Source organism: Lissotriton helveticus, chromosome 1_1, assembly GCF_964261635.1.
Source record: "Lissotriton helveticus chromosome 1_1, aLisHel1.1, whole genome shotgun sequence".
NCBI lineage: Eukaryota > Metazoa > Chordata > Amphibia > Caudata > Salamandridae > Lissotriton > Lissotriton helveticus.
The window spans coordinates 1,947,267,553-1,947,295,174 of record NC_136057.1 but is presented as its reverse complement, the minus strand read 5'-3'; the positions used below and the strand labels follow the sequence as shown (position 1 = coordinate 1,947,295,174).

The following is a 27,622-nucleotide window of genomic DNA, read 5'->3' as shown; positions in this document are numbered from 1 at the left end:
GTCCATCATCAACCAGCGCTTTGAGGCTGGCACCTACGGGAATGTATTGCTCGTTGGTAAATGAACAAAACACACAGCTCAACTCCACAATCATGCAACTCACAACTCTGGGAATGCACATTTTACAATCTCACATACAACATGCAAAACAACATGCCCACCTACCAGACACGACAGCACAACTTACTGCGGTAACCTGGGCTAGCCATGTACACAAGCCCTCAATGGCAAGGCCCCTCAGCCACACAAAAGCAGAATGTGGGGAGAGGTGGGAACCAGGCATGCGCGAGCGAGGCCAGTGACACATGAATGAGAATGTACACAATGCCAAGTGTGGCGTGGATGTGCTGGCCAGACTGCAGTATGCAGACCACAGACATGCCCATGTCTACATATACTACTGGTGTTTGGAGTGTAGTGAACAGTGGACGCAACCATGTTACCCCAGGCAGTGGGGAATATCGCGGAAATGTAGCTTGTTACGTCCCCCCATGTAAGCATGAGCAGAGTGGGCTGGCCCGGCGTACGCCAGGCCAGCGTAAGGGTGTGAATGAAAAGGCTGTTGCTCTGGGTGTGGTTCTCTTCCGGAACGGCAAACGTGTCTGCCAGGGTGGCACCTCCCAGCCCACCACCCAGGGGCCCCGACATCATGAGCGTCTGTGCCTGCGATCATGTGCGCCTGCTGCACTCCAGGCCGCAGGTTCCAGACCTGTCTTGGCTGCCCCTGCACAACCAGGCCACACTGCTCACCTGCCGGCACTGGCGTGTCTCAAAGAGGGCCCTCCATGTGCCAGGGCAAGCTCCAAGCCTGAGGCCCGCGACCGTGGCAGTCTCCTCAGACCATCACGGCCTCCGTGACACAGGTACCCAGCACTCCTTTCTCGTTGACGTACTCTACCAGCCTACACTGCGGTCAAGTAGGTCACACATGTGGAACTGGGTCTTGATCATACAATGTCAGAGTACATATTTTATGAAACACTTTAAATCACTGTACTCCCTTCGATGTGGTGCCACCAACTCTGTGCATAGCATTCCTACAACACGTGTCTGTAGGCCCTTGCTGACTACGGCCTTCAGCCTACACTGCGGTCAAGCACCAATGGTCACCTGTGTACTGCCCAACTGTGGACCAGCAGGCCTCACACCAATCCAATCCAGTCCATAGCAGGCAGGGCACGGCATTGTTGCAGGTTGCACACACGCACAGGTCTGGTGCTTCTACCTTCGTCAACCACAAACAATCGGCACATGCCATTTCAACATTATGTGTGTGAGTTCCAGGAGGAGCTGGCTGGACAGTGGTAGGCCCGGGCTGACTGATGCCTCCAGCCTACACTGCGGTCAAGTAGGTCACACATTTGGAACTGAGTCTTGATTTCATGATGTCCGAGTTCATATGTTAATGGTTGCATTTATATCACTCCCTTCAAACTGGTGCCACCAACTCTGTGCATGGCATTCCAACAATACCTGTCTGTGGTCCCTTGCTGACTACTGCCTTCGGCCTACACTGCGGTTGAGTAGGTCACACATTTGGAACTGAGTCTTGAATTCTTTATGGCAGAGTTCATATCATTGTACGCAAGGGGAGAAGTAAGAGGAAGAAGCGGTTCAGTCTGGAGGAAAAAAGGATCATTGTTACGGAGGTGATCGAATATCACCAACACCTTCCACAGCCCCGAAACATTCCGCGACATTCACCTTGGACATCGACTAGAACCTGCTCAGCTCTCGTGGCCCTATCTCAGTGCACCACAAGTCACCTTCCCGTGGTGGTGTGCCTGTGCCGGCCGTAGTCCAGCTGGAGCCACTAATTATGTGCAGCTCAAGTCATGGACCCTTGCTGTTTGAACTTTGAACTTATGACTGTCTGATCACTTTTGTAGTTGTTGCCAGCACCAGCCACTCTCTGAGGGCTGCTTACACTCACCCCACACCCATCCACCACAGGCGTCACTGGACATGTGACCCTGGCAATAAAAGGGACCAGGAGCATGTGCCCGTAGCCAGTTCCACAAACTATCTGTGTGGTCATTATGTATGCATGAGGGCCCGGGGCCCTACCATATAACATTGTGCTGTGTACAGCGGACGCAACCATGTCACCACAGGCAGTGGGGTAGACCTGGGACATGTAGCTGTGTTGTGGACTGGCGTACGACAGTCCAGCATAGGGGTGTGGTCATCAACCCGGGGCTCTGGGTGTGGTTAAGTTTTGGCCTTGCCAAGGCAGTAACTAATGCGTTTGTCTCTGTTGTAGTGTCGGCGCCACCCGTACCGCAATGGACAATGTTGCAATGTAGCATGCACCCGGAGTGCAGGCTTGGCCGAAGGGGTAAATGATGAAAAAGGGAGCGCAAGCCCGCTCGGGGTCCGGGATCATACATGCCAACTGTTGTGTGTCGCTATTACCGCAGCATAAGCCAAAGGTCTACCCTCAACCGCATCGCGAGTTCGACCAGCCATGAACTCTACATCTGTTTCTGTCCTATCCTTACCATAGGCCTACACACACGTGGCCACGTACCTTCAACGCACAACTTCACAGTGTCATTTTCAGGCTTGTGGACGTGCACAGACAGGCATGACTATGGTGTACCGTAGGAGTGCAAGTGATGCAACTAGGCTGCGCACAATAGTAAATAGGCTCGGGGAGGGAGGAGCAGCATTGAGGCTACATAATACACAGTGATGCCGCTCATTTGCTACAAGCAGTACATGTCAAACAGGAATCACTAAGTCACACATATCACACACCAAAGAACCAGTGAGCCTGCCAACCCATCATACTGAACCAACTATTGACTCATTTCTCTCTGCACTGTTACAGGTGACCAAGGATATGCACTCTGCCCTTGGATGATGACACCCCTGTGAGCGCCAAACACACAGGCCCAGAAGCCATACAATGCGGCCCACAAACGCACCAGGGGCATCTTGGAATGCACATTTGGGGTGTTGAAGTCACGTTTCAGGTGCCTGGATATCACAGGTGGAAGGCTCCTGTACAGCCCAGACATTGTGTGCAAGATGATCGTTGCATGTTGTGTGTTGCACAACATTTGTGTAAGCACCAATGCCCCATGGCTACAATGCCAAATGCACCGGACGATGATGAGGAAAATGAGGTAGGTGGACCACACCCCACTGAAGCTGCAGCAGGAATAACCCATAAGAACACCATCATTGACAATTTCTTCACATGAGCACGTCACATTGTTACAGTCCTTAGCAGTCATGGGACAGTAAAAAATGACCACAGGCACAGCATGTGCAAATAAATGCATTCCAACACACATTCCCTGAATGCATGTCACTCCTCTGTACAAGCACATCACTTTGGCAAGTGTAAGTGCAACATGTAGTGCTAACAATCTTCTAAAAAATTAAGAATAGGTGTTGGGTGTGTCACCTCTGTACAGAGAGGCTGTTTGGGGTGTCACATATTCGAAATGCCATTCCTGTGAGTGAAAGATAGTACTGTATCCCACTCATCAGCGCTTCACATGTGTCCCAAATCATTACATATAGGCTGTCATTTGTGACCTACCATAGACAAAAGGGACAGGCCCCACAGAGTGCCGACTTCATTCATACTACGACTTGCAGCGATAGCATTGAAGAAGAACTATTTCTTGTTTAACGATCAGTACTATATGCAAGTCAAGGGCACCGCCATGGGGTGTCCTTATGCCCCAGAAATGGCAGTGCTCTACATGGCACAATATGAGACCATGTTCGTGGAGAATAATAACCCATACATTGCGAACATTGTACAATGGTGGCGCTATATAGATGACGTGTGGCTCCTGTGGCAGGGGAGCCACACCGAACTGTTGGCGTTCCACGAATGGATTAATTCCAGACATAGGGACATCCAGTTCTCTATCGAGACAAGTACCATTCAAATGACATTCTTGGACGTTGAATTGTCCTGTGCGGATGGTGTCCTCAAAACATCTTTGTATAAAAAGCCAACGGACAAGAACACCATCTTGCACCATAAGAGCTACCACCCGAGAAGCCTGAAGGCAAATTTACCGTATGGCCAAATGCTACGCATTCGGAGAAATTGCTCCGAAATAGGGGATTACGACCATCATACCCAGTCATTTTGTAATGAAATGCTCCATCGAGGGTACCCAAGGAAGCTGTTGAAGCATTCATACAAAAGAGCTCGATTCACTCCACGCGAATCACTATTGCAGACTAAAGAAAAGAAAGAGCTGGACCGATTAGTTTGTGTGACCACCTTTGGGCTAGACACGCACAAGCTAAGGCAAGCTGTGCTAAAAAACTGGCATCTCTTGGAAGATCTAGAATGCCCTTTTCCGCGTCCCATTTTCGCGTACAAAAAGAATCGGAGTGTGGGACAACAGATTGTGAGAGCTGATCTCTCCAAGCCCCAACCGAAGCATGATCTCCTTGCCCTGTGGGATTTAAAACCAATAGAAGGACACAATAAATGTGGCAATTGTGTCTCATGCGTGAATACCATCGAAGGAATCGAATTCCAACACCAGGGAGTGAAATGGAAGCACCTTGGTTTCTCGAATTGTAAAACAAAAAACGTAATTTACGTAATTATTTGCCCCTGTCGCAGGATTTACATTGGCAAGACAAATCAGCAGGTTAACCTCCGCATAGGCCAGCACAGGTCCAGAATAAAAAAGAAGGTACTCACTGCTCCCATGGTCGAGCACTTTGTTGAAATGTCCCACAATGAGAACGACTTCAAATGGTCTGTACTTCACACAATGAATAATGTGCAGCGCTCTGGTGATATCGACAAGATGCTCCTTGAAAAGGAAGCATATTTGATCCTAAAATTCAATTGTATATTGACTGGCTTGAACAGCATGTCAGAATTGTCAAGAATCTGAAGCTTGGCGCCACATTGCTGCATTGTATATGCTTCAGCTTACATAAAGATGCAGTACAAAGAACTGCGTCGTGGAGGACACTGAAACCTCCTTCAAAGGTTCCTTCATAATTTACACAGAAGAAGAAGTTAATCACCCCTCTTTGATCCATTCACATGGCGAGCTACACCTAATATCCAACCTAGATCGAAGGTCCCTTCCTTAACAAATTCTCTCTTTCTAAATTTATTGTGAGTAGTTTGCGACCATGCATTCAGGTCGCTCTCAAACTACAGCTCCCATAATGCATCGCGTGTGATAACAAACTTTTTAATGAATCCAAAATGGCGGCTGAAGTAAGAAACGGCCAGCGAGGAAGCTAGCAGCATCGGTCCCACTTAGCGGAGCGGAATGTGAAAAATCAGGTACCGAGTCAATAGAAATGCGGCAGCCCTTTCCGTAGGTTAACTAAGTGGAGAACGCGAGTCACATTTTACCGCGTTCTCTTTGTTTCCAGAACAGTTGGACATCTATTGAGCCCCGACGGGGAGCCTGACGAAAAGGACACGAACCCTTTCGCCGCTTGTAAAGAAAGAGAAAGGTAGGGAGTAATCTGCTTTAATATGCATTCAAAGACAATGTAAAAGCATTTTTAAGTAGATTCAAGTAACAAAATAGTGGACTTAACGGTTGTTTTGTCCAAACTAGGTGAAAGGGACCGTCGCTGTCGAACAGACGAAGCAGATCGGCTGCAGTGTTATATTGGAAGACCTTAAAGGTAGGGTAGGTCGAGTGCATATGCACCCACGCAGTATACTAATTGTAAAATAATATTACTGCTAAAAACACCATGCGTCTTTTTGCAATTAGGACTAAACAGCAAGCAGAGACAGAAATTCTTCCACTCCCTCGGCAGCGCCAGCTCGCGCAGACGGAGTTATGGATCTCTAAAGTATTTTTCTAAAAAAAACGTTTTATCGTTCCATGAGTATATAGCATGAACAAAGACAATATGTTATTGATCCCTAGACATACCCCCCTAGAGTTGAAGTAAGGAGCACAGTAACCAACAGCAGTTACCAGCGGCGACCCACAGAAAAATACAGGTATACATACACTTTGTCCAAACGGTATAGTAGAGGAATGAGGGAAATGAAGGGTCATTAAAACTTTATTTTTTTCTGCATCCTCAACAGATAACTAACAGAGCCCTGATGAGGGTTTGGGGACTTATGACCCGAACCTGAAACACGTCGGCATATCCACCAAGAGCCAAGCATCGCATTTTGTGCCCTTTTGATTGAATGAAATGGACATTGTAGCTCTTGTTATGAAATCTTTTTCTGTTTAGGAATTGGAATCAAATAATTGATTTAGTGAACTGCACAAATTGTAAAATGATGAATTGTTATGTTTTGTTGGATGTTTTGAGTTTTTGATTTGTTTGTAAATATTTTTGTATATGTGTATGTTAGATCGAAATGTATTTTGCTAATCAAATAAGAATGTAAATACTTACTGACATGTGTATTTTTCTCTGACAATTGAAAAACTTTTTTCTAAAAAACAAATGAGTAGAAGGTATAAATAAACATACCAGACCGGATTCAATTAATTTGTTTATTCGGTCGTTGTAAAAGTCGTACTGTAAGTAGTGTGAGAAGGGGGCATTCTTGAGTATGTACATTGTATAACGGTCCAGCCCTCCCTCAGCCCCGCTAAGGATCTAACTCCCTTTGTGTGCTACCATTAACAACAGCGCATCTTTTGGGGTCACATATGTACCACCATGGTGCAGGGATGCATCCTGTGACTCAAGTCCCACAACATGAGCAACATGGACGTAAGGGGGAATCACTGCCCCTACATTCGTCCATGCTTTCATACTTGATTAATCATGGACATGACACATCTGTGTGTTCTTCACGTTCAGTGGAGTGCTGAAGCTGTCTTAGTACTGGGTCATGCACGCAGCACTTTACAATGTTGCCCCTTGGAAGGCCAGCCAATCAATCAATCAATCAAACAATTTATATAGCGCGCTACTCACTGAAGGGTCTCAAGGTGCTGGAGGGGAGGGGTCCGTTACTGCTTCAAAAGCCAGGTCTTGAGTTGCTTCCTGAAGGAGAGATGGTCGTGGGTCAGCCGTAGGTGGATGGGGAGGGAGTTCCATGTCTTGGCCGCCAGGTAGGAGAAGGATCTTCCTCCGGCGGTGGCTCTGCGAATGTGTGGTACTGTGGCGAGGGCAAGGCTGGTCGATCGCAGCTGGCGGGTGGGCGTGTAGAAAGTGAGGCGGTTGTTGAGGTAGTTGGGGCCCAGGTCGTGGAGAGCCTTGTGTGCGTGGGTGAGGAGTCTGAACGTGATCCTCTTGCTGACGGGGAGCCAGTGCAGGTCTCTCAGGTGGATAGAGATGTGGTTGCGGCAGGGGATGTCCAGGATGAGTCGTGCGGAGGCGTTCTGTATGAGCTGGAGTCTTTTCTGTAGTTTGGCAGTGGTTCCCGCGTAGAGGGTGTTCTCGTAGTCCAGTCGGCTGGTGACAAGTGCCTGGGTGACCGTCTTCCTGGTTTCGGTGGGGATCCATCGGAAGATCTTACGGAGCATGGTGTTGAAGCAGGATGACGAGACGGCGTTGACTTGTCTGGTCATCGAGAGGGAGGAGTCCAGGATGAAGCCCAGGTTTCGTGCGTGGTCTGTTGGCTTGGGGGTGATGCCTAGGGCAGGGGGCCACCGGGAGTCGTCCGAGGCGGAGGGGGATGATCCCAGGATCCCAGGCCAGAGCCCTTCAGGGATTGACAAGTTACTTAGAAGGGAAAGGGTCCAGTCCGCAGGCTGATTGCTGTGTCATTGTTTTGTAAAGAATCTATGGCAGTCCATGTCGAGATGCAAGGTTAGTGTCGCTGAGTGTATCGGGGGACAGTGGAAGGTGTTAATCCAGGGCATAGCCAAGCAGAAAGAAGCCATATGGCGGAGACGACTGCTACTGCTTCCTGCTTACTACTAAGGCAGATTCATCCTCATCTTCGGCCTCTTACATTTCATGGGCCTCACATGAGGGTGGTGGTGTTTGGTCTGCAGCACTGTGTGACACTGACACATTAGGGGCCAGAGATGTGGATGTTGAAGTAGCAGCAGCATTCATCTGCGCAATGTGGTGTGGCATCACTCCCTTGATGAGGATCTGCAGGGCATTGAAGATCCCATCTACAGCTTTCTTTTGTGCAGCCGTGATGGCCATTCTTTGCACCTGCATCCGCTCCATGTTCTCTATGACCCTCCTCATGTTTCCCAAATCACGGATGATATTGCAGTAGCCACTATGACTGGACAGTTTTTGTTGTCTCTGAGTCATGACTCCAGCAACGCCAGCCATGAATTGTTGGAGGGAATGGGGCGGACTGTGGGTGTCCGTTAGGGAGTGTAAGTGGTCCCTGATGGGACTTAGAGACCCACGTATGGCATCTAGTTTGGCTGCCATGAGGTTAAACATCACCGCACCTGTTCAGCCAGCCCCCTCTGGCAGTCTAACACACGGCGTTGGAACGCCATGTGTTCTCCGGGGAGTTGCTGGGAGCCAGGCATGGTGGTGGGTGCTTCCTGCTGTGTGGTCTGTGCAAGGTGATGGGCTCACCTCAATGGTGCTGGGCTGACCTGCTACTGAAGGTGAGATGCGGAGGGTGTCCATGAACCATTGGATTTCATCTAGGTCGATGTCCTGGGGGACGTCTCCATCATCACTGACGTGATGTAGGGTCTGCCCTGCAGGAGGTGTTGATTGTCCCTCTGCAATGTAAAGGGGAGATACAGTTTCACAGTGTGTTCCATGTATGTTGACGCATTGGCGAAGTTTACATACAGACTGCATGCCTATATGTGAGCTGCCTATTTAAGGCGGAGTTATCACTGGGGCAGCCTGGCAAAGTGGACCTGAGGTCAAGTATTGCAGCAGCGCCTCGCTGCTGGTTGCGCGCGCTGTCTCAGCGCTACTCTCTGTTTTAAACTGCCCGTTTTATATTTAATTTATTTTCTTTTATTTTTCCCCTGGTTTTAGCCACAGGGTCTCTGGCCACTCACCTGCACTCTAATCCTTGTAACCCCACCGCTGCTTAGCGGGTCCGGTTCCGGGGAGGTTGTGGGCGGGGAGCGCCATCTTTGAGCGGGAGGGGAACTGTGGCCGTCATCTTTGAGCGTTCTTACGCTCGGGGACAGTGTGAGCTGCCTATTTAAAGGACTCCTCATGGCGCGCAGCGGTGACGCGCAGCGGGAGCGCCTTCTCTGCGCCTGAGTCGTGCCAGAGTCCTGCCCGTCTGCGCTCGTCAGCGTCTCGGAGGTCGGACAGGTAGGCCTGCAGATTTTCTTTTACGTCCTGTTTTCTGTCCGGCGGCTGAGGTGCTCTATTGGTTTCTATGCTCTTCTACTCCTTTAGTGAGTTATTAGCGCTACGAGGATCTATCTCCTCCTGCCACCATGTTTTCCCGGGTGGCCGCTCTCTTAGGAAGGGCTGCTCTGGCTGTGGCTGGAATATGCCGAGTCGGGAAGGCCTTTTGCCTCTATCCACACCCTTACACTTCCCTTGTCACCTGCTTAATACCAGATCTCTTAGTAGGCATTCCACTGACATTTTCCTTACAGAGACATGGTTGAGCGAATGCTCCGGCCCTGATGTAGCCGCTGCTATCCCTCCGGATTATACCATCTATAGGAGGGATAGAGTCGTTGGCCGGGGTGGTCGTGTGGCAATAATTGTTGACAAGAGTTTCTCTTGTTCGACTTTCCCCGTGGGTAATATCTCGGGCAGCGAAGCCTTAGGCTTCACTCTTAAGCTATCTCCCCGTCAAACTTGCACAGGGATTATTATTTACAGGGCACCTGGCCCGCTAGGCTCCTTTTTCGATGACCTTCACGCGGCACTTTCAGTCCCTTGCCTGAGATCGGAGCATTGTATCCTACTGGGAGATTTTAAATTTCCATATGGATAACACAGCAGACCCTGATACCAACAAGCTGCAGGACATTGTCTGTCCGTTAGGGCTGATCCCATACGTTTCCTGTCCGACTCATATCAAAGGCCATACGATCGATCAGATCTTCTCTACTAGATCAATCGAGGCTTCCCCATCACTTCCAGTTCTGTGGTCAGACCACTTTTTAATTAAATTTTGCATTTCTGCTGTAGCTACGCCTAGTACGAGAGGGGCGAAAGATACCAGAGGGTGTCTCGGCCTTTCCATCGAGTTACGGTGGAAATGCTTTCTGATGCTCTTGGCCAACATCCCTGCCCGCTATCAGGCGACCTGGAGCAAGACATAGAATTGGTCCAGAAGTGGCTCACAACTAGATTTGAGGAGCTAGCCCCTGGTAAGCCAGCCAACTCTGTGGGTAAACATGCTTCGGCCCCCTGGTTCACTCCTCTTCTAGGTAAGATGCGCCAAGATTGCAAGAGGGCAGAAGGAGTCTGGAGGCGCATGTACGACCCGGAAGATAAAATTAAATATAGGGAGATAATCCGACTCGGATGCAAAAAAAGTCTATCTGGAGCACAGAATTGACGCAGCAGAAAGTATGAGTAAAGAAATTTTTAGAATTGTACAAGAGTTTATCTCTCCTTCCTCGAGTACACCTACCCACTCTCATACAGAAGTCTGGATTAGCCAACTCAGTGAGTTTTTTATTAATAAAATCAAATCTATTCAAGGCTCCTTTCCTGGTGCGGGCCTTAGTCCAGTTGTCTGTCATCTGACACCCACGTTACCATCTATGAAGGAGAAAGGCCCTCTGCTATCGGCTTTCCCTTCCATTTCTCTTGCCTCCTCTCTCGACTTCCTGTCTCGGCTTCAATCGGGTTCGCCGCTTGATCCTTGCCCCGCCAAATGTCTTGGGAGAGTGGCGTCGGCAGTTAACATCTTGCTTAACCCACTGCTCAATGCCCCCCTGACATCGGGAGAGGTCCCCATGGCCTGGAAGCACGCCCTGATTCTTCCGCTGCTGAAAAAACCATCCTTAGATCCCCTTGTTCACGTGAATTATAGACCAATCTCCCTCCTTCCCTCTCTGGCTAAGGTGATTTCCAGCTTCCTAGAGAGTAACTATATCTTGCACGACACTCAATCGGGTTTCCGTGCGAATTTCAGCACGGAGACAGCTCTTCTTGAGATTACCGATGCCATCCGAGAGATTTTGGACGGTGGGGGTAAAGCCATCTTGGTCCTGTTGGATTTGTTGGCGGCTTTCGACACCGTGCCCCACGATGGTCACCTTTTAAGACTCTAGGAGATCGGTTTCCGTGGGATGGTGTGGAAATGGTTTAAGTCATTTCTGATCAACCGCCGACAAGTGGTCTGGGCACCTCCGTTTTCCGCCGAAATGCCGCCGCTGGAGGTGGGGGTTCCTCAGGGGTCCATCCTGAGCCCCACCCTTTTCAATATCTATATGGCCCCTCTAGCGGCGGTGGCGGAATCTTTCGGTGCCCAGATCATATCCTATGCTGATGACACCCAGCTCCTTTTTACGTGTAACAAGGATGAGGATTTTGACAGCGGCCGGATCCGGGAATGTCTGGAAGCCGTGTTTGACTGGTTTCAGAGGCATAGTCTGAAGTGTAACTCAGACAAGTCGGAGCTGCTTTTCTTCGGTTGCCCACCGGATCCCGGTTGGAAGACATGGTGGCCTCGTGATATGTTTCCGCCCGATGCTGCCTCGTTAAAAGCTAAAAATCTGGGTGTCCTGTGTGATGTTGATCTTTCTTTTAGACCCCAGATCATAGGGCTGACAGGGAAGTGCTTCGGCATCCTGAAAATGTTGCGGAAGTTTCTCCCCCTACTATCCCTTCAGCACAAAAAAATCACTGTTCAGGCCTTGGTAGGCTCGCGTCTCGATTACGCGAACGCCCTCTATCTGGGCCTTTCTAAATATCTGATGGCACGCCTGCAGGTTGTGCAGAACTCGGCTGCTAGAGCCATCTTAGGACTACAGCGAAGGGCTCGAGCCTCGGAGCTTCTCGAGAGACTTCACTGGCTTCCGGTCACTAAGAGAGTCACTTTTAAGATCTTGACTCTGGCCTTTAAAGCTCTCCACGCGATTGGCCCAAATTACCTTGGGAAGCTGATGGCCTTCTATGCCCCTAGGAGGACTCTAAGATCCGCTCTGCTGGCCAAAGCCGCTGTTCCCACTATTAGACGCGTTCGTACTGGAGGTCACTCTTTCCGGTACCTGGCACCTCGCTGCTGGAACGAGCTCCCCTTTTCCTTGAGAACAGCCACTAGTATGCTAGTTTTTAGAAAGGAATTGAAGACCTGGCTCTTCTCCCAGTAACTCTGTGCCGTCCTGCAGAGGGCGTTGTGTTGTGTATTTCTCTTTTAGCTCTCTTTGCCAAAGTGCCGGGACACTCCGCGGAGTAGCCGTGCGCTATAGAAGAGCCCTTATAACATAACATAGCATAACATAACAATATACATTGTGACTGTTTGTGGGGAGATGCCTATTTAATGTGGGACAGTGAACATTTGTACTACATCAGGGATGTGAGGTTGTACTCGTACCTTGTCATCTCACAGTTTCCTGCTAAGCCAGATGTGATTGACCATTTTGGACACTCATGATGCACCAGTTGTGTCCTGTGTTCTGTTGTGAAAGTGTTGCAGTTTGTACCACATTGTTGTCAGTGTTGAGGTGCTCTTATTCTTATGTGTGTATGCTGCATTGTAGGTGAGTCATCCCTGCAGCTCTGATTTGGCGACCCCTTACCCCTTTCAGGTGGTGTGCCTTTGACTTCTGTGCTTCTATAGTGCTAAGATGTAGCGGACTTGGCTGAATTGGGTTCTTGATCGAGTTGTGACTCTTGGGCATGGTTTGTCTGCAGATGTGTTGTTGACATCAGGGGTTGTTTGTGCACGTGGATGTGTCAGAGTGTGACCTGCTCCTTTACGGATGTGGTCCGCGCTTAGCCACTTCAGTGTCGTGGAGTGCACAATGTCATGCTGATTGGCCTGCAGCCATGCTGAACATCATGTAATCTCACCTGCATTGTCAGTGTGGCTCACAAATACTCATCTTTTTGCTGGGTTTCGCACGTGTGCATGTGTTGGTGAGATTGGTGATGGTGTTTGTATGTGTGCTGCAGTGTGCCACAGGAATCAGGGACATAATCCGGAGTCATTGTGGATGTGCAGTGTGCTCTACTGAATTGTGCATGTGTGTCATTGTGCCCATCTCCCCCGTCCCCCCAGTCCCTGGTCGGTACTCACCCTGTTGATGTTGCGTCTGGTCATGTTAGGCAGTGTCCAGATCCCCAATTTCTGGCACCGTATCCCGACTGATGACTGTGGCCACCATTTTCTCCATGTCATCCAGCTACTGATGTGCCGCTGGACCCCCACCTCCAATGAGTGTTGCTGCTTTCATGTTGGCATCAAGTTTCTTCTTGGTTTTGCCCTTCACATTCCATCGCTTCTTGACCTCCTCCATTGTCCTCCTCAACGCTGCAACTGCATTCACATGGTCCAAGTTGGTCTGCCATATTTGCGTCTTTGTTGCCATTGACATGTTGGAGGTGCCGAACAGTTGTTAGTAGTGTTCATCACCTCCGTAACGATGATCTTGTTTTCCTGCAGACCCAACTCCGTCTACCTCATCCTCTTCTCCTTGGCCTTCCCCGATCCCGAGGTTCCTTGCTGGTTGTCTGTGGGGCTTGTGGGGTTTGTGTTGTCCTCTGCACTTGGTCCAGGAGCATCCATGGAGCTACACAGTTTATTTTCTTGTTTTTTGGGGTCTTTTGCTTTTATGGTGCGTTTTCCCGCATGACGCTTGGGAATTGCAGGCCTGTTGCTGGTTATCGCTTATTTTTTATTGGCCACATCGCAACTTTTTTTGTGTTCGTGTCATGTTGATTTTAACGCGGTCATTTGGCGCGTTATCGTGAGACTATCACATGGTACCGCCGGATTGAGAATACAACGTTAACACAGTGTTATTTTGTCGTGATAGACTGCGATGTGCAAAGTCGCGTTAAGCTAATTTTGCAATAATTATCACACGTTCTTGAGAATATCCCCCTATATTTTTTATCTCTTCCTGTTCTGAACATTTAGCAGAACTACATCCTGAGCAGATACTGTGAGTAACATCTAGGGATGTATCATGCCATTTTCTGCTTTGCGCCAGCACAGAAGTCTGTTCTTTATTCTGTGGCGTCTTGAGCACCTGCAGTAACTGTGTAGAGCTTGTAAATATAAAGAGCCAATTCATGTTCTACGTTTCCCAGCTTTGTTGTTGGCTAAACATACACTAATTCGGAGATATTTCGACTTAAAGTGTGGACTGAAGACACACAAGCCAGTCCTTTTCTACACTGGCACAGTAAGTAAACTGCATCATAATACGGCATCTGAGGCGCTATGTGTGTGTTTGCTTTTTGTTAAATGCATCGTTTTTGATGAACCAGCCTTGTAGAGAGACAGTCATTCCATCCAAGTGATGCTTCTACATGTTCAGACATCACTAAAGTCAATGAGATTTTATTTGACCACAAATACAAAAGTTTGTTTGCCTTCCCCTGTCAATCCTGATTTCCCATTTTGAGTGATATTTTTATGACTCACAATTTATTTGTTTCATTTCAGAGGAAGGCAGTAATTGTGGTCCTGTACTGCCCCTTCTCAATGGAGATATTGAGGGCATCTCAAAGCCATCCTATCCTTCAGGATCCGTAGTGGAATATAAGTGCCAAAGTTACCATAAGATACTTGGAGACAACAAAGTCACCTGCCTGAATGGAGCTTGGTCTGCTCTACCAGAATGTTTAGGTATTTCTATACACACAATTATGGGAAATTAAGGGAAACTTATTATGTTTGAATTGGGTCGCATCAATGGGAAACCATGATTTGAGTAAATTAAATAGTGAATAGAGTGCTCTGAAATTAAGTGCTTAGCATGTTTTATGCAAAATTCTGCAAAATACTAGTTTAATAAATGTAGGTTGCAGAAAGCTGCTTCTTTATGAATATATGTGTGATGACAGTTCTCAGACGTTGCAAAGTACATGATGCATAGAAAGGTGAATTTAATCTGAATTCAGAATTACAGCTGTATGAACGAGTGATGCAGCTTTGCCACACGTTTAAGAAGCCACAATCCATTAGTATTAATTTTGAGGCATTTATGGAAGTACATTTGTAGCTAGTGGCAGAGAACCTCTAGAAACATTTCAAATGTGGGATCATATAAAACCTATAAAAATAAATCCATTGGCAGTCAATCCTGCCATTGCCGTACTTAGCATCACGCAACCTTCTTGTGAATCCCTGCTCCACATTCCAACAGTGGATCCAATCCATTTCCAATCTTTGCATTGAAGTCACTCATAATGACTGGGGAAATTGATTCATTTCCTGCTGTGCTAAATTGAAGTCCCATAACTGTATCAAATACAAAGAAAGGTCCCTGTCGAAATGGTGACTGTAATATTTAATTAGACGAATCTAGATCCATAAAAAAAGCAACACCAAAGAAAAAACGTGAATGATTCTTCAAGCAGGCAAGTAATTGTAGAGAAAAGAACTACAGAAATCTATATAAGACCAACAGGTGACATAAAACTGAAACCCATCTAGGTGCAGCAGTACTTTGGCAAAATGTACCCATCCTGATCTAAAAACTGTAAAAATCTAAAAACGGCAAGGCTCCATAACATAATACCCAATTTCCTGTGGGAGCCAACCCAAGGGGCTCAGTGGGCCATCAGTAAGTCAGCTTGAGAAACTTGTCAGCTCATATAGCCTTTTTTACCCAGTGCACTGGCCTAGTTGTGATAGAATCCGTATTTTCAGAGTAGAGAGATATTGAGGATAGATAGCAGAGAGAGATCATGCAAGAAGGTGGAGGTTGAGAATCAAGGCCTTCAAGGATATCTTTCAAGAAGAATTAGTTGTCCTTTTGGGAGAGGGGTCCAGATTGCTTCTCAGCACCATTTGCATATACTTAGAGTTGATTTCAGGGAGAGTAGGTCAGAGGCCATTAAAATGATAATTATACAATCAAATGTCAATGCAAGTTATCCAAGTGGAGAATAATTAATTGTGAGAGGAAGAATAGTGAGCAGAAATGACATATGACATTGTGTCTTCAGCTTGAGAGAGACAGGCATAACTAGAATTAAGTTAAAGATCAGATTGGTCATAATTCTGATGTCTTAGGAGGGGTGGAATGCAGGGGTCACAAAGCAAATTTCAAACACTGAGGGACTTTAAGATTAATCAGCCTAGGTTCATGAGAGGCATCCACTCAAAAGAAGGGGGCCCAGAAGGAGGTACATTGGTTGATGTAAATGTATGAGTGTGGTTAGTACAGAGAGTATATGATATTAAAAAGGGAGCAACAGTATAAGCCTCAGTAGCGAATCTGAGTATGAGTGTTTGAGGGTAAGGTATAGGCAGAATATCAGGGAAGCTTGAGACAGTGGAGAAGAAAGGGGCAGGAAGAAGCATTCAAGTACAGGAGAAAAGACGAGGAATGGTAAGAGAGGACGGAATTGGGAAAAGAAGTGGAATAGATAAGGGAAGTACATTACATATTGATAAGAGTATATCCGGAAGTATGGACATTTACAGGCAGATGTATGGACAACAAAGGAATCAACACTAGCAACCTGAGAGTCACCAATGTTGCATTTTAAAGGTGGGTGCAAATGCTGAGGCTCAGTCCACATTCCTTAATTCCCAGGGGGTAGATAGACATATCCTTTGAGGTGATTGAATGAGTACACATGATGAGTGGATGAGTACACCCTCAGTGTTGCAAAGCTCTCAGGAAAAGGCCCTGTGGGCACTCTATAGGACCTAATAAAGTGTATGCTAGCAGGTTTGAGGTGAATGAGGTAGAACACCATGAGGAACGAAAGAAGCTTCTCTGACAAATAACATGGATGTCAATTCACTAAAATGCTAGGGTTATTTTTAGTGACATTATGCACCATTTGATCCCCCATGACATCACAGGGTTGACCTCTTGCCCTGTCATTAGCCAGCCCAAATTCTGACATTTGATTCTGGGCGGAAAGGCAAAGTGTGACAACTACAAATGGTAAATGGGCTGGGGGAACCCCGTTTTACTGACTCTCTGCCAGTGTTTTAACTAACCCTGAGACCTGTAGTAGCAAGAGACTTACCAGGATTACCAGAGAGAAAGCTAGGGATAGCAACTGCTATCCTGACTAGCCCTATATGACATATACACCCTATGCATTAAATGTAGGCCTCTGTAGAGTTCGCAGAGTTCCTCTATGTGAAACTCCATTATGTGACCCAAAAACTCTGCGGCATTACACTGAGTTCCCCAGGTGGTGAAGGGCGTTAGTTTGTGCCATTTGTGCTGATGTTTAGTGCCTGGTGTTTGTCCCACGCTGTAAAATCTGCGCGAATGGCACCATGCACAGGGCAAGAGGGCGCTGCTTCTTTCTGCCGCTCGAGTTGATATTCTATCGAGCGCGAACTTCTTCAACACGAATGGAAGATTTCTCAACGTGAGCGACTGCGGGCCAGTGCTGAGATATCTCACCAGGAGGTGGTCTCGAATAAGATTTTTCTACCTCGCACTCACACACTTAACGTTGGCTACCCCAAGTGAAGGAAAAACTCTGTCCCGAGTACGTGCTCCGGGCAGCACAGAGTGTGGAAAACTCTGCAAACTAATGAACGGAGCAGAGTTCGCCAGGCCTAATCAAAAGGCCATCCGAGGTAACATTAGAGAGCACTCGCTTTATATCTTCATTGTCCCAGGAAACTATTGAATATTACCATGGAATATCCATTTGATGTGACCGATAAATAACAATCTACATTGTGTGTCTTTGACAGAACCATGCACAGCAAGTCCTGAGGAAATGGACAAAAACAACTTAAAATTTAAATGGTACTCCAAAGTGAAATTGTATACTGAGCACGAGCAAGATATAGAATTTATGTGCAAAGCAACTGACTACATTGAACTTGAAGATTCACCACCATTCAGATTAAAGTGCATCCGAGGAAAACTGCTGTATCCCAGATGTATCAGAAAAGGTAAATATAGTCTGCAACAATTAAAATCACGAGTTTTAAAAGTAGCCCACATTACCGATGGAATGTACTGAACATTAAGACTTGATATGCAATACTTCAGGAGTTTGCTATTTGTAATTTTTTATTTCTAATAGTTCCTTTATTTCTCACAGAGGAATAGAGAACCAAAATATTAAACTGCATATAAAATTAATTTTGACACAGTTATTGTAGGACTGGACTCCTTTGATGCGGTTGTGATTACAAACTCTAGTCCAGGCACTATTTTCCTAGTTTTTGTCGAAAATTAAAGACATTGTTGTGTTCAGAACAAGCTACAGGAACGTAGATTGTAACCTTGCTGCAAGTGTAGTGTCACCAAGATCCAGAGGTGTGAAGAGGCCTCTGTACACCCCAATTCTAGCTGTTTTTTCTGCTTCGAGCGGTGGACCTGTTTTCCTGGCTCATATTAGAGCCCATGGCACCTTTGCTACATCATTGGCAGGCTAGTCAGTTGTCCTTCAGAAAACACTGTAAGAAGTATTGTGTGGAATTATTTGATTTTCATTCAATTTATAACCTCTTTCCTCACTCCTGAGAAGCAGTGTCTGACTGCTATCCAGGGCCAGACTGGGACCCCAACGCAGCCCTGGCAGTTTTGTAAGACCAGCCCCACCAGCCCACCATGGGGTAGGGGGAGTGGAGGGTTGTGTGCGCAAGTGTCAAGCATTAATGCTTTAGTTATTGGGGGTTAATTTTCAGGTATGCTTCACAACCGGCCCCCAGTAACAAAAAAACAGCCCCCTCAGCTGCAAAACCTGTCCCCACCCTTCCACCCTTCCAGCCTCCCAGGAGAATGCCCGATGCCCGCTATAGCCAATTCGGCCCTGCTCCTATCCAGTTTCGTCAAATTGTTGAAAGGAACAGCATTTCCTTGACTACGATATGCTTACTCCATTCTGCTGAAGTCTTTGAGATGAACACCTATGGTTGTAACCTGCAGACAACAGTGTGTAAGTGGTCAGCATATTCTTTTCATTTGTACGTTGCAGTGATTGCATAGTTCAAACTATGGGCCCGATTAGGATTGCCGTTTTTCCGCATCCTCCGGGCCGGCGGAAGTGTCCGCCGCCCCAGAGGATGCGGAAAAACTGCTGCGAGCCTTCAAAGACCCCCTGCCAGATTAGGATGGCTGGGGGGTCAGGAAGACCGACCGCAGCTTTTCCGCCGCGGTCACCTTCCGACCGCGGTGGAAAAGCTCTAACATGGCTGGCGGTGTCTATCAGACACCGCCAGGCATATTAGGATGTTGGCGGACCTATACCTTTCCACGGCGGCATTTCCGCCGTGGAAAGGCATACGGTATTTTCTTTGGAGGCCCGTTGTGGGCCTCCAGGGGTGAAGGGCGGTTGGAGGGTGCACATGGGGGGGTACTTTTGGTACCCCCCTGCATTTGCGTGCACGAAGCGGCAGGCACCGCACGGTGCCTGCCGCTTTGTGCATGCAAATGCACTGCTTTAATTTTTAACATTGCGGCGGGTGCTGCTTCAAGCAGCACCTGCCGCAATGTTAGAAATACAAGATGTGACCGCCTGGGTGGCGGTCACATCCTAATTTGCACGAAGGGACCGCCGCTGCCCCTGTGGACGGTCCCTCCTACTCTGGGGTGGCGGACGGACGCAGGTCCGTCTGCCATCCTAATCGGCCCCTATATTAGGTCAAATTTAGACATAGATGGTAATAAATACCTCTCTAGAAAGCATTGCAAAGTAATTATATAAGGAAGTTTTAGATACACAGGTGAAATTGATCATATTCCCCATTTTTTAATGACATAAAATTAGCAAGATTTTGGGAATTTTTGGAGAACACAATTCTGCTCAGCTTACACATATATGAGACTGGTGCAAGTAGAAAATGTGTCACAAGATACATTTTCTGCTTTAATCAGTCTTATCCCGGTACCTCATGTGACATTTTACATGCTGTATGCCACCATGTATAAAGGTCACCTAGACCACATTTCACACTAAGGCCCTCATTTATAGGATTTTGGCGTAGGGCCGCACAGTAAGAAAGATTGCTGCACTGACGCTAAAATGAAATGGGAGGAATGCACTAGATTTATGCAATATGGTGCATTCCTGTCCTCTCTCTCTGTGATGGTGCCGCTTCAGTAGCCTAGAGCCAATAAGGGCATCCTTGCACCATGGTGCGAGGGTGCCTCCGTTGCATGCAGGATTGTTTGTGTGCAGGAAGGGGCACCTTTCTTCACACAAACAATCCTAAAAGGTGTTTTCATCTTTCTATGTGTCCTGCAGAGTTCAGTACTCATAGAAAGAGGAAAAATTAGTAAAAATTAAGATATTTCTCCTCATTACACCTCCCCTCAGGAGGAGTAAGGATTTGGTGTTTCCCCAGGTTTACATAATTTTGTAAATCTGGGGCAGCAACAAAATTTATGGGTGTTGCATGGGAAAACTCACGCAATGCCCATGCAATGCCTCCTGGGTGCAGAGTAAGGCGAAGCAGCGATTTGTTCTACGCTGCCTTATTCAAGATTTATGAGGCTAATCAAAAACGCGCAAAGTGGCTTTGCATGTCTTAATAAATCAAATTCAGAGCCCTGCAACATGCATATACCATGTGGAGCAAAAGTGGTCTAGGGTCTCATGCATGAGCCCCTAGAGTTTTATGTAAATTGAAGAACTTTTAATTGACTTTCAAAACCTTATCCAGTAAGGCATACTACTTGTACTAACAGTAAGTCAAAGTCCCAGTGTAGGATTTAGCTCTCAACTAGAAAGTTGAGAGAGGCAATAGCAAATGCAAGAAAAATAGTCTGTGGGGTCAATTAAAAAGCAATTAAATTAAGTTCACTCGAAAAGTCTATCATATGGTAAGTAGTCACAATAGAGATTTTTTAATATTACATGTAATTATATAGTTTCAAATATCGATAGTAAAAAATATCAATGTTAATTATATTGATTTAGTGTGTTGTTAAAAATTTCAGGCCCCATTAGGATGGAGGTCCGATTTTATCCGACCGCCACTGTAGCGGTGATTGGGTCCGACCACTATGCGTGCGACGGTCCTGCCCATTGTATTTTGATGGGCCCACCACCGCAGCGGTAGTATTCCGCAGCTTAAACATTGTGGCGGGCGGTGCTGGCAGCAGCACCGCTGCGTCGCGAAAATGAGCATGTTGTGCATTTCACTGCACTACGTGGCAGGCACTGCACTGTGCCTGCCACTTGGTGCAGTGAAATGTAGGGGGTACCATGGGTACCCCCCAGTGCACCCACACACCCCCAACATGAGGGGGGCCCGCAACGGGCCCTCAAACAATCCCCAACAGCCTTTCCATAGCGGAGAGACCACAGCGGAAAAGCTGGCTTCCGCGTGCATCCTAATCGAAACGGAGGAAAAAGCTAGGCACCAGCACCTTTGTAGGAGTCCAGCTCCGCCTGCCAGGCCAGCGTGTGGATTGCTACCGGCGGAAAAGCGGCAGACGGATTTTCACACCACCGCCATCATATTCTACCGGCGTTTTTCAAGGTTACGATCCCGGTGAGGAGGCCTGCCCTCCTAAAAAAGATTTTTGGGAATAGTGTAACTTTTTTTATAGGGGATACAGTTGAGTAATTTATTTAAATAGATTTTTTTAAATGTTTATTTAATATTTGGGTAATTATTAATGTTTTATTTATAATAGTGATTTCTTTTATTTATAGTGGATTATATATCTTCATTTTATTATAATATTAAAAATATTTTTTATTAAATTGTACGCTAAAAAATTAATTTATAAAATTTATTTTGAAATGTATGTTTGAAAATGTAAACATTAAAAATATTATGTATGTTTAATGATTTTGTAAAAATGTGTTACAATATTTAAAATATTATTTTTTAAATTGTTTCTCATTCATAAATAATATTTTTTTAAACGATCGTGACTATCACTATTCATTATTTCATGTAATTTTAAGTGGGAATAGTAAATTATTTATGTTTAGTCTCCAGCACCTTCCAGGATTTAATATAGTTTGGAGTGGGAATAGTAAATTATATATGTTTAGTGTCCAGCGCCTTCTTTGACTTAATATAAATTGAAGTGGGAATAGTAAATTATATATGTTTAATGTTCAGCACCTTCCTTGAGTTAATATATGTTGGAGAGGGAATAGTAAATTGTATATGTTTAGTATCCAAGCCCTTCTCAGAGTTAATATAGTTTGGAGTGGGAATAGTAATTAATTATGTTTAGTACCCAGCACCTTCCTGGAGTTAACATAGTTTGGAGTGGGAATAGTAAATTATATATGTTTACTACCCAGCACCTTCCCAAAGTTAATATAGTTTGGAGTGGGAACAGTACATTATATATGTTTAGTGTCCAGCATCTTCCCTGACTTAATATAGGTTGGAGTGGTAATAGTAAATCATATATGTTTAGTGTCCAGCACCTGCCTTGACTGAATATATACTGGAGTGGGAATAGTAAATTATATATGTTTAGTGTCCAGCACCTTCCCAGAGTTAATATATGTTGGAGTGGGAATAGTAAATTATATATGTTTAGTGTTCAGCACCTTCTCTGACTTAAAATAGTTTGTAGTCGGAATAGTAAATTATATAGGTTTATTGTACAACACCTTCCCTGACTTAATATAAATTGTAGTGGGAATAGTAATTTATATATGTTTACTTTCCAGCACCTTCACAGAGTTAATATAGTTTGGAGTGGGAATGGTAATTTATATGTGTTTAGTGTCCAGCACCTTCTCTGACTTAACATAAATTGGAGTGGGAATAGTAAATTATATATGTTAACTGTCCAGCACCTTCCATGACTTAATATAAATTGGAGTTGGAATAGTAATTTATATATGTTTACTTTCCAACACCTTCCCAGAGTTAATCTAGGGGTCTATTATGATTGCGGGCTGATCGCCCCGCTGGGCCGGCGGTGGCCACCACTGGCCCGGCGGGGGACGATCTACCCGCCATCTATGCCTCATTTACCCCTGTCATATTAGTATGGCTGGGGGATCCGCGGCAGGAAAAGGGGCGTAACATGGTGGCGGTGTCTGCAATACACCACCATCAATATTATGTTGATAGCGGAGATCAGCCTTTAAGCATGCGGTCTTTGCTTTTGGGGGTCCATTGCAGGCCCCCAGGGTGTTGGGGGTGCACAATGGGGGTACCTATTGTACCCATCTGCATTTGCTTGCACAAGGTGACAGGCACAGCGCGGTGCCTGTAACGTGTGCATACAAATGCACGACATGCAATTTTTACATTGCGACGGGTGCTGCTTACAGCACCGCCCACTGCAATGTAAAAAATGCGGAATGCGTCCGCCAGTGTGGCGGGTGCATCCTAATTTGTATAGCGGGTGGTCCCTTTTGCCATTGCGGTGGCAGGCCCGCCATCGTAATAGACCCCCTAGTTTGGAGTAGGAAAAATAAATTAGATATGTTTACAGTCCAGCACCTTCCCTATGTTTATGTATGTTGGAATGGGAATAGTAATTTATATAAGTTTAGTGTCCAGCACCTTCCTTGACTTAATATATGGTGGCGTGAGAATAGTGAATTATACACGTTTAGTGTCCATCACATTCCCAGAGTTAATATTAGTTGGAGTGGGAATAGTAAATTATGTATGTTTAGTGTCCAGCACCTTCCCTGACTTAACTTATGTTGGAGTGGGAATTGTAAATTAAATATGTTTAGTGTCAAGCGTCTTTCCAGAGTTAATATAGTTTGGAGTTGGAATAGTAAATTAAATATGTTTAGTGTCCAACACCTTCCCAGAGTTATAGAGCACAAAATCACCGGCAGGTTTCTTTATTATAGTCATGTACATAAAAAAAAGATGTAGTTATACAATGCTTTTTATACAATTTTTAATACAAATGATTTTTTAGGTGATATTTGTATTGTACATATTCTTTACATTATTACATATAGTATACTTTATTATTCAATTCAATTTTATTTGAATATGATTTGGAACTCGATTGAGATCCACATATAAGCAAAACATAAATGACAACAAAAGTTACAAAACATAAAATCCTCAAAATGCATTCCATTTATACAGAGACTGGAAAATGGAAATCATATCTATTAATATAATTCTAAGAAACATTTAAAGAAGTTAAAAATTCTATAACAGAACATTTCATTGGGAGGGTTGAAAATGGCATCGAGTAAAGAATTAGCAGAAAAAATGCTTAACTGTAAACATATTGGTCTCACCCACTTTCGACGATGAGCCATTAGGGCAGGGCATACAAATAGGATATGGGCAATATCCTGAATTGAGTTGTTATTGCTACATAAATCACATTTATCGGAACAACCGTACCATCTAGCTAATAATTTATTTAAAGGGAGAAGATCGTGTCTCAAGAGGAAGCAGAAACGGCGTAGGCCATGGGGGAGGATCCAGGATGCATAAGGTTGTATATGTTTAAATAAATAGGAATTCACAACCTTAGTAACACCTTTCTTTGTAATGAGGACATCTCTATCCCTCCTAAAACTTAACTCCCATGTAGCCCGTTTTAGTGACGACTTTAGCTGATGTGGAGATAATGAAAAGAGAGATGATTCCTCCAATTCTAATAAAGTAACAGCCCTTCTGAAATTCTTTATAAGTAAAGAATGTTCTTTCATGGGGCCGATTTGCCCTTGGCTAAGTGAAAGACCCAACGTATTACTCCTGCCAGGGCCTGAACCCAACTACTTCGTATGCCCAATTCGAGTCTGAGGGATTCCACTGTGCAAGCATTATTGACCGCCGATAAATGTCGTAAGAGTCTACCCTCGATAGTATCTAGGAAACCCCATTGCCTCAAATCAATTAGCTTGATGCCATAGAGCAAGGAAGCTGGAATTTTTGCTCGGAAGGCCTCTAGCAGATGGACAAAATGTCTTCTGCCAGTGGCTTTATAAAGAGCACTCAGTCCATTACCCTGAGTCTTGGCTTTCCTAATGTTGTTGTCTATGTGAGCCTTAACACTCAAGTTGCCACATACTATTTTCCCCAAAAAGACATAAGATTTTACAATTTCCAGTTTCTCACAGCCTAAATACCAACTAAAACTTCTGGATTTCGTTTTTTTCTTCCCTGTAATGCACATTACCTTGCTTTTAGACATGTTGATCTTCAAATGGTGGCACTCAGCGAATAAATGCAATGCGTGCAGACGATTATTGAGTCCCTTTGGAGTAAGATCCAAAAGAAGTATATCATCTGCATACATTAAGCATGCAACCGGTTTGTCCCCTAAAGTGGGGCGATTCCTTCGCTTAAGGATAAGGTCTGGGGGAGATCACAAACATAAAGGGAAAACAATACTTTATTAATAAGATACATGTTTAATACATTTTTATCACAAAATGTTTTTAAATTATTTCAATTTTTTAACATGTTACATTTTAGTTAATATTATTTATATTTAAAAAATAACTAATATTAACTAATATATAGTTCATTTTCAAATACAAACATTTTTCATAACATTTATACATTTTTTAACATTAATTAAACATAGTTCAGATTTTTAATATACATTGGACATGAAACGTATATTTTGTATTTATAATAATAATTATTAAATGTTTAATCATATTTATTATTATAATTTCACATTTGAAAAAGTATGTCAACTAATTTTTTTAACATGAGTATTATTTTGTAGTATTTAAAAAAAAATGTAAGTAATGTATTTATAATTTGCAATAAGTTTAATAAATAAAAATATAAATCTTTATTATTTAAGGCAGCCATTTATATTTCTAACTTGTATTTTGTAAGCAATGGGTTTTGTTTTAGGTCATTTCTGAGGAGAGAATCTCGCGGTTGGAAGCTACGTCCCATCGAGTAAAATAAGTTACATTTTCTTTATTTAAACTTTAATTTTGGGTTAATTTGAAGGCAGTTAAGTAGTATGTAGTGTTAGGTTTTACAATTTTTGGTGAGTTGTATGTTTTAGTTATGCATTAGCGAAATGCTGTTAGTTCGTTAATCTGTCGGTGTTAGTGTTTAATAGATATGTGACATTATATTTAGAGTGTGTTGTTAGTGCTATACTTGTTTGTATTATGATAAAACTTACATGTATATTTGTGTGGGAGGGATTGTTTTTTTTTTCATGACAGGTTTTTGTCGATTGGAAGTTGCCGTTGGGAGAAGAATGCTTTTTTTTTTAAGGAAATGTGTAATAGTTTTAGTGAACTCATAATTATTTTACACTTCCTTAATTTTTTGAGTTTTCATGGAGCGTTTCTTTTTAAAAAAAAAAAATCTGGATTTTTATGGTTTATCATTTGTTGACCTATTGCCGGTGGATTACTTTTTAAACAGTTGAATTTTTCCATTTTTTGGGGGGGATTTTTTTCACTTATTGGGATTTTCGAAAATGTGGATTTGTTTATGGCAGTTAGGACTACATTTCTTCAGCTACGAAAACAGTAAGCTGTTTTAAATTATTTATTCTGGGAGGGGCAATGTTAATAATGTTATTGTTACTGTTATTTATATTTTATTAAATACAATTATGTCAATTTATTTTTTACATATTAATTAAATCATTGACAAAATAATTATATTTTTGAATTTAAAAAGAAATCATGTATTTGACTGCTTGTTTTTGGATTACGAGTTTTTAGGTATTTTGAGGTATATTTATTTAAAGTAGGCTTTTGGCTATAGTTTCAAGATATTCTAGCCCTTTAGTTGTTGGATAGAGTCTTACTTTGTATTATAAGTACTCAACCATTTGTTTAGTTGTTTGGTTAGTTTTGGACCTAGTGGTTTTATAGACTGCTCCATTCTTAGGGGCCGATTCCAATGTCGGACAGACCTGAGTCCGTTCATCATCGGTCAGGAACCGTGACCATCCGACCTACTGTCGTCAGTAAGGGCCCTGCAAGTCACGCAATGGGAGCATGCATTCCGGGCGGAATGCATGCTCGCATTGTGAAATGGAGGGGTGCTGTTCATCCCTGCACCCTTAGGATGTTACCCCAAGGTGCCTGCCAATGGGCAGCCTCGCACACCATTGGGGGCCCTACTGGAGGGCCCCCAAAGACCACGTCCGACTGTCTTTCCTTGCCGGAAACACCGACACGAAAAGGCACTGAAAAACTGCCTTGGTCATAAAGAGGCGGCCGGGGAAGTACTGAAGGATTACTGGACGGCAGGCAGGCTCTCCGAGCCTTTCATCAGCCATCCGGAAATCCAAGTCGGATTCCTTTCCCGGCACATTCTGATGCGGGTGGAAGGGCTCCGAACATCGTTCAGAGCCCTTCCGTCCGACATTGGAATCGGCCCCTTAGTTGTTGGTAGCATTGTTCTTTTTGGATAGATTATAATCGTTTCTGTAGAGATGGTGGGGTTCTGTCTGTTGTGGTTGGAAAGCATTATGCCATCCTTCTATAGCATTATTAGTTTTAGCTTCTTTGTTTAGGGTACTGTTATATACATTCCACCATGGAATGTGGTATTTAGGCTGTCTTCTGTGTCCAGATCTGTGTAGCCTTCCCACCCAGGTATCCCCAAAATAGTCAAGTAGAGGGGTTAGTCTTTGCTCATTTTGTTGGTAGTAGGCACTTTTCAATTAATAAATTGTAGTGATCGGCTACGTCAGTAATTGGGATGTATGCTAGTGCTATTAGTTTTTTAATTTGATATACAAATGTG

The 27,622-nt window shown here is 44.7% G+C and overlaps 1 protein-coding gene across 3 annotated transcripts in view; it reads left to right on the top strand.

Moving 5' to 3' along the window:
* The window catches only part of LOC144755181 (coagulation factor XIII B chain-like), a 1,011,791-nt gene that overhangs the window by 422,783 nt on the left and 561,386 nt on the right, over positions 1–27,622 (top strand). For all 3 annotated transcript variants that reach the window (XM_078643848.1, XM_078643839.1, XM_078643857.1), the window contains exons 11-12: positions 14,480–14,662; positions 17,714–17,917. In XM_078643848.1, coding sequence (XP_078499974.1) covers positions 14,480–14,662; positions 17,714–17,917 — 387 coding nt within the window. The remainder of the gene's footprint in view (positions 1–14,479; positions 14,663–17,713; positions 17,918–27,622) is intronic.